This window comes from Phocoena sinus, chromosome 5, assembly GCF_008692025.1.
Source record: "Phocoena sinus isolate mPhoSin1 chromosome 5, mPhoSin1.pri, whole genome shotgun sequence".
NCBI classification, from domain to species: Eukaryota; Metazoa; Chordata; class Mammalia; order Artiodactyla; family Phocoenidae; genus Phocoena; species Phocoena sinus.
In genome coordinates, this window is record NC_045767.1 from 90,158,161 (window position 1) to 90,170,254 (window position 12,094).

The 12,094-nt window shown below is 42.2% G+C and overlaps 1 protein-coding gene across 1 annotated transcript in view; it reads right to left on the minus strand.

Annotated features, from left to right (window-relative positions):
- The window catches only part of ADAMTS3 (ADAM metallopeptidase with thrombospondin type 1 motif 3), a 293,136-nt gene extending 281,280 nt beyond the window's left edge, over positions 1 to 11,856 (minus strand). Inside the window, exons 1-2 of the mRNA XM_032633548.1 lie at positions 11,295 to 11,856; positions 9,964 to 9,991 (exon numbers count right to left, since the gene is read on the minus strand). Coding sequence (XP_032489439.1) covers positions 9,964 to 9,991; positions 11,295 to 11,363 — 97 coding nt within the window. The 5' untranslated portion in view covers positions 11,364 to 11,856. The remainder of the gene's footprint in view (positions 1 to 9,963; positions 9,992 to 11,294) is intronic.
- Between the last annotated feature and the right edge of the window lie 238 nt (positions 11,857 to 12,094).

Genomic DNA, 12,094 nt, shown 5'->3' on the forward strand with positions numbered 1-12,094 from the left:
AAGCAGCTCCAACAACAACATTTCCAAATCCTGAGCCAAGGGTAAGAGAATGACTTTCATCAGAAATGACAGGAGCCAGCTGCTCCAGGAAAGATGTGAGTGGGGTGAAGAGTGGACGTTAAAGAGGACATCACATGCCAAAGGGCTCACCAAAGCTGTAAACGCTAACGGAGAAGGGGACACATCTTCTCTCAAAGGCAATTAAAAATTAATTGTGACACATGCTGAAATTCTGAATGCAGCCAAATTCCTTTTTCCTCACTTCATCTCCTCTAGGCTCTTATCACCACAAGGCAGAGAAACACTTTGATGTCTTTTATTTTAGTTGCAAACCTATGTTCATAGCCATTTGGGGGGTGGAGGGGGGAGGTGCTTTGCTTTTACTCATTATTAAGAAAGAACAAATAGTTGTGAACTTTAAAATTCTTCTCATTTTTTTAATCTGGCTTTTTCATAAATATTTGCTGCAATTGCACAATGTTTATGTTCAAGAGAGTCATTTAGGAAAGAACAGCACATTCTTCAGCATTCCAGGACATGAAATCAGGTAAGAGGAGATCTTTTAAGAAAACTGTTTTAAAGAAAAATATCCAAGTATTTTCTTTGTTTGCATCTTAAAATGATCAAATAATCAATAACAGGATAACAAGTAGAGATTTATTTTTTTTAAGTGAGGCCCAAATGCCAAACACTTAACATTCCAATCTTAGTTTTTAAAGAAGCACTTCTACTGGTTATATTTATCATCATTGGACATTTTACAGACTCAAGAGCAATATTAGACATTCTAAAAATTAATATTTCTCATATGTCTTACAATTTTTTGATGGATAATACTTTTGAAGACTAATATTGAGTCTAGAATTTAAAGCCAGGAAAATTAGCATTTGTCCCTAGGGCCAAAGGCTGGGGAAAATATGACAGATAAGAAATGCGGATAGTAGCTTTAAAAGGTTTTCACTGAAACTTTACTTGTGGTAATTATATTTTCCAAATCTAAAATAGTTTGGCTTATGGTTTGACAAAAAGTATGAGAAACCAGGACAGTGCACTAGGCTGCTGCTTTAGTTTCCTATTGCTGCTGTAGCAAACTGCCACAAACCTGGCGACCTGAAACAACATGAATACGTTATCCTACAGTTCTGGAGGTCAAAAGTCTGAAATAGGTTGCACAGGGCTGAAAGCAAGGTGTCAGCAGGCTGCATGTCTTTTGGAAGCACTAGGAATGATCTGCTTCCTTGCCTTTTTCAATTTCCAGAGGCTACCTGCGTTCGCTGGCTCAAGGTTCCCTCCTTCCATCTTCAAAGCCAGCAACATCAAACCAAGTCTTTTTCACCTCCCCCTTCCATCTATAAGGACTTTCCAACAGGTAATCCAGGATAATCTCCCTATTTTAAGGTCAACTGATTAGCAACCTTAATTCCACCTGAAGACTTAATTCCTCTTTGCCATGTCATGTATTTACAAGTTCCAGGGATTCAAACACAGACATCTTGGGGGTCCACTCCTCTGCCTGCCACAGCCAACAGCTCCCATCAATGTGGCGGAAGTCCTCACAGCTGTGACGTTATTGCACATGTATGCCTCCCAGCATCTGTCCCTCCTTGTCCTTTAACTGAACCCCAGTTTTCCCTCAGGTTAACCATCTCACACTCCACTCTCAGTCCCTGTCAGTCAAGAGTGAAACATCTCAATCCAGGCTAATCAGAGCACTGCATCCCTGAGCACAGTTCATGGTTTGAGAATAAGCTATGACTCAAGCCAAGTAGCCAAGAAAAGCCCTACCAGGAGCTATTAACTGGAGCAGCCAGAACAGAAGTGTTCTGTCTAGTGGGGTAATGATAGCCTAGAGTTGCTGGTGACAGTCTTTGCCACAACTTGGATAGTCATGATCTTATGCTACTAGAGAATTAAAGCCAACCCAGAGGAATAGTAAGAGAGAAACAAAGAGGGAAGGGAGAAAGGGAGGGAAGGAGGAAAGAAAGGTGGGAGGGAAAAGAGGAGGGAGGGACAGAGAGGGGAAGGAGGAAGGGGGGAGAGAGAGATTGATTCCTGACATTATTTGAGCCCTAGATCCAGCTATACCTGACTTTGATTACTTGATCAATTTTATCTTCCTTAACCACTATCAACTGGGTTTCTGTTATTTGCATCCAACAGAGTCACGATTAATACAGGAACATTCTCTCAATGAAATGGAAAGAAGGAATTTCAATAAATAAGATGAAAAGAAAAGAAAGAATTATGTCCAGTATACACAAAATATAGTCGGTGTGGAATAACTTTTTGCACTATTCCTTACTCAACTCCTCCCTCTACTGCTATATTCCAATGAATTAAGCAACACTACATTGAGATACCAACATGAAGATAATACATGAAAATAGAACTCTTTAAAGAGCTGTCACATGGTGAGCTGAGTGGCTGGATAGTGTACAAGTCCATGACACACTAAATTAAGGTGCCTGAAAAGCCACAGTGGCAGGCAGACCTATCAGAAATGTATGGACTAGAATGAGGCAGCTCTCCTTGAGTAAAAGTGTTTTTTAAAAGCACAAAACTGGGCTTCCCTGGTGGCACAGTGGTTCAGAATCTGCCTGCTAATGCAGGGGACACGGGTTCAAGCCCTGGTCTGGGAAGATCCCACATGCCAAGGAGCAACTAAGCCCGTGCGCCACAACTACTGAGCCTGCGCTCTAGACCCCGCAAGCCACAACTACTGAAGCCCACGCGCCTAGAGCCTGTAGTCCACAACAGGATAAGCCACCGCAATGAGAACCCCATGCACCGCAATGAAGAGTAGCCTCCACTAGCCACAACCTGGGAAAAGCCTGTGCGCAGCAATGAAGACCCAATGCAGCCAGAAACAATAAATAAATTAAATAAAATAATAAATAAATTTTAAAAGCACAAGACTAAGACATACTAATAATAATACCTATTATTCTAGCTTGCTTACCATGTGCCAGCATTTTATGAATCCTTTAAAACTCTGTGAAGTAAGTAAGAGTAGTATGTCTATGTCGCATACAAGACAATGAAGCTTTGAGAGGTTAAGGTCATCAGCTAGAAAGTGTTGCAGTCAGGATTTTAAACCACACGGTAAACAGAGTCTGTGCCCCTGACCATTTGATGTCGGAGAGGCAATGAATATTAATAGTTCCTCTAATGCATACACTGGTTAGCTTTTAGATTAAGGAATGGACTCTACATGTAAAAAAGAGAGGTCTTAAAAAAAAAAAAAGAGAGGTCTTTACATATAAAAGAGAGAACACAAATTCATATGAATTTCAATCATTCTTTTTATTTGTGTGCATTAGTACATATAAAAATTAATGTACTAAATATGAAGAAAAATTGTAGGAAATGTGATTATCTAAATATCTGAAGATTCATATGCTTAATCCTACTTTACTTTCTACAAGTTTCCTAAATACTATTTTTGTTCTATCAGTCACTAGACAGTTTCATGCTGCTCACAATTTGTTCTAAATTCCATAAAGATTCATCATGCTGAATTGTGGCACTCATTTTATAAACAAGAGACTGACATTTTACCACAAAATCTCTTCTAGGGATTTATAGTTAGTCAGCAAAGTCACGTAAATGCATTCGGAAAATTAGGATGGATGAATTACACGTGGGAACAGAGATTCCTAAGCTAGGAAACTTTTCCCGCTTCACTATCCATTCTAAAGAATACACAACTCTCAAATTCTGTTCTATGAGGTGGACAAATCTTCTTAGAGTACTGATAAAATTACAAAACATTTTTATAATACAATGGTTCATACTTTGAGGTACGTGGTAACTAGAAAATGATTAATTCATTGCATCTTTCAGAGATTGCATAACCAAATATTTAAAAATTATGGTCAAATGTCAAGAAAAGCTGAACTAAACCTAATTTAAAATTAAAATATTTTAAATCAACACTTTCCTATATATTGCTACTAGGAATTCAGGTCCTACAAACATCTTCAAAAGTCATGCATTTGTCAAAATGTATCACGTTAATTTGGTTTTACTCAGTAATCAACTTGTAGGGCGCTCTCCTAAAGGAATCATTCGAAAAGTGGGCAATAATCGACATACAACACTGTGTGGCAATGTTCACTATCATGAGAAAATGGATACCATTAGGGAAATTATTATATAAAATAAGGTTTATTAGTATATGATGGGATGAAAATGATGTTTATGAGGAGTTTGTAATGATATGGAAAATTACATTAAAATATTAAACCAAACAAAATCAGGTATCCAATAAAAACCCCATAATCTGTGTATTAAAAGAAGACTGAATAAGAATATGCTAAATTATAACAAAAGTTTGATATTTAGGATGATTGTCAAAAATCTGCGGGATACAGAAATAGAAGATAACTACAAAGGGCACATGTAAAGCATCTATAATCAGAACAAAAACTGATTAATTAAAAAGACTAACTCAACAATTTATAATAGAAGTAGCACAGCTTAGAAGTAAAAGCTGATTTCTATTAGAGGAACTCTGAGGAAAGCGTTCCCAAAATTCTGGTAATAACAATCCTCTTTGAGGAAGCAGTAGGGTTCCATTTAAGTCTTCACTGTCAATAGATCCAGTCCAAGCAGTATAACCAAACTCTTTATATTGAAACCACTCATGATTTTAGCAGGCAATTTGGAATTGTCCCTAATGGATTTCCAAGGTAATCTTGGTTGGCTACCCATAAGCAAAGAATGCTTAAAGATAATCGTCCTGGAAACAGAGATGACCTTAAAGGTTTCTTAACATTTCTGAGCAATATTATGATTATTTGGTACAATGAAAAAAGAAAACAGTGAAAGTATGGGGAAGGAATAGTTCAGCTAACCAGCAGTAAGTTGCTGGTGATAGGTAACATGCTGCATTTAATAACATCTTCATCTAAGAAGCTTAAAGCATTTAACTTTAATCATTATGATGCTCTATGGAGAGGTGGGAGCTAAATCAGTAACGTCAAGTGTATGATCTTTAGTGCCAGGGAAGAACAATGGCTTAGGTGGCTGAAATTCTAAATTTTACAAGGGATCCCTTTAAACTTGCTTTAGACCACATCTTTTAGTATTGCTGTTGGCAAACTGGATTGACAGATTTCAATCTTAGCTTATTTTATTTCCACTGATGCCAGCAACATGGCAACTTATCCCAAACAGACTTTAGAGCAAAATTAGTGAACATTCCAAACCTGCACATAATTCTATTCAATTTGACAAATACTTATTGAGCACAAACACAAAAGCACAAAAAACTGATAAGCCTAAGTCCCTGGCTTTGTGGGGTGAAACAGGAAGTCACAAGGAGCCTTGATAACACTGAATAATTAATTGTACAGCCATTGTCACCATCCTCATTGTCCTGGGGACCAATTAAACCTGGACAGGGGCACAGAACAAGAGCATTTTAGGAATATCAGAACACAGCCAAATCCCAGTAAGATAATAACCTGCTTACTAGATCTATGCACTGAATAACAAATATTTGAGAGCCCACAAGGTACCAAGCTCTGTTTTATGTACAGGGGATACAGCAGTCACCAAGACAAAGTCTTTGCTCTCTCAAGGGCTACGCTAGTGGAAACACTTATTCTATACCAAGGAGAAGGTACAGTGACACACTACACCTTGAAAACCAAACAAGTACCTGAAAATGATGAAAAATTATTTCTCAGGAAACCAGATATTTGAGAGGACAAATTAGCAACTTTATTTGGTTAAGAATAAAATGCAATGAAATTTGAAACTGGGAAACAGAAATAGGGCAGAGAAAGATGGATATGCCCCAATTCTAAGAGCGGGGGTGGGAGAGGGAAGACAGCTGAACACCAAAGCCTTACAATGGTTTTTCCTCTGATAACACTCAAGTAATCTCAAAGGCGTGGCTTATGAAACAAAAGGACTCAGAGAATTCTTTTTTGGATTCTCCAATTTCTACAGAACTATGATTATTACCTAAGCCACATGTGTCACAGAGCAAACCTCCTTACCCAATCAGGCCAGCCAGCCAGCTACCCACAATTACCCTAGGCATCCTACCAAGGCCATATTCTGAGTCAGAAATGAAAGAGCTCCCTGATATGTCACAGAAGTAGTCTACCAATCTCATGAAACACATTTACAAATATATACACATTACATACACATTCACATATGCACCTATATGTATGTATGCATGCATGTATATGTGTGCATATGTGGGTATATGTATGTATGTGTGGGTATATGTATGTATGGGTGTATGTATATACTATGTATGCATGGGTGTATGTATGTATACATGGGTGTAGATAGGTAGGTAGGTAGATAGCTCCTCTCTGATTGACAAGGGAGCAGAGAACTAGGTGACAGTTCAAAACCTATCTGCCCGTTTTCCCAAGAGTCACACACCAAGAGGACATTTTTCCACTGGGTGGAGAAAAAAGCAAAGAAGTCACATCCCGTACTACAGACTTCATAGGTGACATATATATATATATATATATATATATGTATGTATGTATGTGTATATATGTGTGTATATATATATATATATATATATATATATATATATATATGTTCTAACCTGCCCCCATCACAGACTGCCCTCTACTCTAGGGGGTTGGAGCATATCAGATATATATTTTTTACTGGTCTCCTAAGCCAAATACTAAAAAAGTATGTATTGTTTTTCTATTTATAAAAAGAATTTAAAACTGGCAAAATTAATTTATCCTGTTACAAGTCACCTTTTGTGTGGGAATCCTGCTAGGAAAGTGGCACAAGCACTAGTAATGTTCTTATCGATCCGGGTGCTGGATACCCAGAAGTGTTCCCTTCGTGAAGAATCAGCAAGGTGTACACTTATACGCACCACCCTGCATGTATATTATATCTCAATAAAAAGGAGTTTTTAAATTTAGCTTCCTAACAATTTGTGGTTTGTTACTAAATTATACTTACCTCTTCTTGAGACATTAAATTATTCACAAATTATTCAGAAACATGGAATCTTCTCCAGCCAATGTGTAGATCAATAAATATAAATTCATTAATTCTACAAACCTTATTACTTTTTCCTAATTGTCACTGATCAAATAGCACCTCCAGGCAGTTATATAAAACTACTTTTCAATCAATTATTGGAAAAAAATTACTTAACTATATGTAGAAAAGTACATTTACCAAAACTCCAGGTTACCAATCCCTTGATGCATGGGGACAGGGGAAAGGAATCTCATTATTGCACATCAAATTTTTTAAATGTATTTTTAAATCCCTATTAAGAACAACATTAATGATTATAACCCAAAGCCAAGTGGTACACTTCTGCTATCATAAGACTCATGAGTCAAATCTATTTTTATCTTTATTTCTTCCCTTAACTCAATTCGGAAATGGTAAATAAAAATAATAATAATAAAAGAAAGAAATCTCATAAAGCAGAGGAACTTGGGAGCAGATAAATCTTCAGCAACACAACCTAAGAGTGCCCTGCCCTCTTCTCTTATGTGCTGTTACTCATCTCCCTCTTACCAAATTAAAGCAGACCTGTACTACTTTCTTCCCTGAGGACAAGAATTACCAAAGTAGTTTATATTAGCAAAAGGACTGGACCCAAAGTCTAACCCAGGGCCTCTTACATATGAGCATGCTGAGTCTATCTGAAAATTTAATCAAAGCAGTATATTTTATTCCTTGTAGAAAGAGTAATCTGAAAATAGTTTTTTAATTTACATATCGAAATGTTGGGATGTTTAAGTAATCAAATGTTTAAGAAATAAAAAATAACACAGCTTTCTTTCCCTACTTGTTTGAAGACTGGTTAAAAGAAATATCTGGGGCTTCCCTGGTGGCGTAGTGGTTGAGAGTCCGCCTGTCGATGCAGGGGACACGGGTTCGTGCCCCGGTCCGGGAAGATCCCACGTGCCGCGGAGCGGCTGGGCCCGTGAGCCATGGCCGCTGAGCCTGCGCGTCAGGAGCCTGTGCTCCGCAACGGGAGGGGCCACAACACTGAGAGGCCCGCGTACCACAAAAAAAAAAAAAAAAAGATACATGTTGGGAGCTTCCCTGGTGGCGCAGTGGTTGAGAGTCCGCCTGCCAATGCGGGGGACACGGGTTCCTGCCCCAGTCCGGGAAGATCCCACGTGCCGCGGAGCGGCTGGGCCCGTGAGCCATGGCCGCTGAGCCTGCGCGTTAGGAGCCTGTGCTCCGCAACGGGAGAGGCCACAACACTGAGAGGCCCGTGTACTGCAAAAAAAACCCAAAAACATGTTGGGGCTTACCTGGAGGTGCAGTGGTTGAGAATCTGCCTGCCAATGCAGGGGACACGGGTTCAAGCCCTGGTCTGGGAAGATCCCACATGCCGCGGAGCAACTACGCCTGTGAGCCACGACTACTGAGCCTGCGCGTATGGAGCCTGTGAGCCACAACTACTGAGCCTGCGCATATGGAGCCTGTGAGCCACAACTACTGAGCCTGCGCGTCTGGAGCCTGCGCCCTGCAACGAGAGGCCGCGACAGTGAGAGAGGCCCGCGCACCGCGATGAAGAGCGGCCCCCGCTCGCCACAACTGGAGAAAGCCCTCGCACAGAAACAAAGACCCAACACAGCCAAAAATAAATAAATTAATTAATTAATTAAAAAAAATAAAAAGATACATGTTGATGGCTGAATGCTATCAACTACAAATGACAAATGCCTCTTCATAGACATTGTATTTTCAATGCAGTTCTCAGTCACTTTGCTCCTGTCTGTCCTGCACTTCCTGTGGAGGTCTAAGCTTGTGGAGGAGTTCCAACAATGCTAAGCACTGAGTAAGAAGGGAGCATTCTGACACACGATGTCATATGGCTACAAACAGATATTCTGGGCCTGGATCTTGGGGTCCCTCCATTAGTTTACAAGTATGGAATTCCCTAAACTCTCCACTATGCACTACAGCAGGTTACTGTGTAACCTCTCAAGCTTCATTTCCTTCAAATCTAATATAGGCACAATGTGTCCCTACCCCCTAGTGCAGTTGTGAGAAACAGATGACATTAGGCACATAAAGCAATTAGCACTGTGCCTGGCACACAGCACATGGGCAAAGATTTGTAACTACTTCTGCAGTAACAAAATCTTTTCATGTAAAAGATGACTTTACCATATCACCTGACAAACGATTTACAGAGACTGACACTCTGCCAAAAGGAAAATCATCTTTTAAAGTAACCCAAGTTAAATGTGTATGAAAAGACTGAATGGAGCCTGGCTTCTTGACAGATGACTTTCAGTTTCTGCGTTCAGAACAAATACATTATTATAAACAGCTTCAAAAAAGACCATGGACTTTGGAGGACATGTAACAAGTCACACTCTCTGAGCCTCAGTGTCCTCACCCATAAAATGGGAATAATTCCCATATCGTCAGGCAATACCGAGGTTTTAGATGTTATCTGCAAAAGGCCTAACAGTATCTTACACATTAGTAGATAACTATTTCAAAGCAGATGGCATAAGGAAAGCCATCAGAGGGATTATTCAAAGCTGGAAAAATTTTAAGAGAAAACTTTCCATCATCTGTGCTTCATCTTTCTCTTCTTTGTAGCATTCTTACACTTTGTTTCTCTTCTAATCAGATTTGCTCCTCTTAATGCTACAAACGTTGATTTAATTTATTTCCATATCTTCTTCCAGTCCCTCCATCACCCTCCCAGTACCTACCAGTGGCTTGTCCAAAGACAGTTAATAAATCGACGCCTGAAAAGTCCGACTGCAGGAGAATTTTTACATCACTACAACTCAGCCCGAGGAAAGTGACACCCTCCTCCGGAAAGAGGAAGAGAAGAATAGAAATGTTACTGGACTACCAATTGTTTCTTTAACCATCAATGGGAGAAATTTCAGGAACAATATTTTGCTTCGCTTACTTCATTCCCTACTTTCTACTAAGATAAGAGTGACATCTGAGAACAAGGCTTACCTATTTGCACCATTTCTTCATTACCAGCCTGGAAAGGAGGGGGAAAAGTAAGAAAAAGAAACAGTTACTGGGTTTCATCTTATCACCTCATGCGTTTTATTTCTACCATTAATGCTTTTCAGGAGCTGGCTAATCAGGAGATGCTGGAGACCGGGATTGGTGCCTAAAGGCTGCACCTCAGTTTGTAGGAGGTTCTGTGACAGGAGCATGAGCCAATTCAATAATAATTTGGGACAGGGTGTCGTTTGCTCGTTTCAATTTTAATTTAACATTTATGAAGCCAGCAAAAAATAAATACACTCGATATTCTCTTCTGAAAACTCCGGGTACTGGGTCAGGAGTAGAAAAGAAAGTCTCTGAATTTACACGTGCAAAAAGAAGTCTAAATCCTGATGCATCAGATTTGAGGTCAGGAATCCACCAGACAATTCTCTACTTTTCACCCTATGGTCAGACCAGGCAGACCCGAGACGCTACAAAAACTCACAGAGAAATTCTGTACCCACAGTCCCACCGGCCCTGTGCTGATGTCATTTACTACAAACGGCTCGGCTCATCCCGCTGAGCCTTCTCAAGGACTCTTCCGAGAGCATCGGGCTTCACCTTGAGTCTCCAAAGGGCGGGGGCTGGGTCGAAAAGAAACAGAGCTGCACTCAACTTCGCTTTAAAAAGAGGAGGAGTTGAGCAGAGGGGGAGGGGAGAAAAGCGGCCGGCGCCTCCAGCCTCTGCCCAGGAAAACGCAGGGCAAGAAACGTCCCCGGGCCCCCCTCCCCAACTGTCAAACCCCGGCCCTGCCGCGGTCCTCCCAGGACACGTGTCTACTGGATCGCTCCCGGTCGGGCCCATGGACTTCCTGAAACCCCCGCCTCCGGCTGCCCGAAAAAGCTGTGAGTCAGTGAGGAGGAGAGAAAGTCCCGCGAACCCGACTCCGGCTGCTGCAACCAGAGCACTGGGATCCCGGACCCAGCGTCCAGAACTTCATTCAGGCGCCCAGACCGCCCTCCGGAAAGAGGAAACCCAGATGGCCCGGCGAGGATGCGAATTGGCTGCACTTTGTCACCAGGAATTGTTCCGAATGCCGCAAAGTGAAGTCCTAGGTGTGACAAGCCTGGGCTCCCGAAGTGGGAGTCCAAACCTCCCGTGCCATTCAACCCCCCACCCCAGAAAGCCCCGCACGCTGCGCCCAGCCCTCGAAAAACCGTCCGTGAATGCACCAGATAACAGGGAAGGGTGGGAGGGGGGAGGAGGAGAGAGAGGAGGGGAAAGAGGGGAGGAACTTTTTCGGGAAAAGGTTGGGTTTGAGTTTTTTATTGTTATTATTTTCCACTTACTTGTCCATCAGCTGAAGTCCTAACCTCTACCAGAGCGGCTGCTATCAACCAAAGTGACAGGAGAACCATCACGAGTCGAGTTCACTTTTCAACTACTGGGCAAAGCAAATGCCCAGAGCAAACCCACCCCCCCTCAAAATAAGTTTCTTGAAAAAAGAAAAAGAAAAAAGAACCAAAAAATGCAGAATTAAAACAAAAACAAACAAACAGAAGAAAACTGATCTTCCGTGCTTTGCTTCAATGAAAATGAAATCTGAGCTCTGAGACTGGCCCCCTCCGCTCTGCAGTTCTTCCCACTTCACCTTCTCACCCCGTCCTCCCAAACAGAGCGTGCAGGAGCGAGAAGGTGCTGCGAGCCGGGCATGGGCTGCGCCGGGAGAGGGGGAAGGGACGAGGGGCTTCCAACTATCTCTGCCCGAAGCGGCTTTTTCTAGGCTTTTCGAGCACCATGGGTCCCTAAGGTTAGCGCTGAGAATGCTTGGGTCCCCTGGAGCACAGCAGGGGGAAGTATTAGCGAGAGAGACGAGCGAGCGGGAGCGGGAGAAAGAAGCAGGGAGAGGGCGATTCCGCCGCTCGCACAGAGGTGGGGGCGGGAGGAGCCGGAGGGGAGGAGGAGGAGGCAGGCGGAGGAGGTGGGAGGAGTGGGCCGCTCGCCGGCTCCTGTTGCTCGCGAAGCGGCCGTATGCTCGCTGCCGGCGACCCGCGGGGCGCTAATAAGGCGGCCGGAGCCCCCCGGGCGGCCCCTCCCGCCGCGGCGCCCACGTCACGCGGGGCCCGGTCCCGCGCCCCCCGCGCCGGCC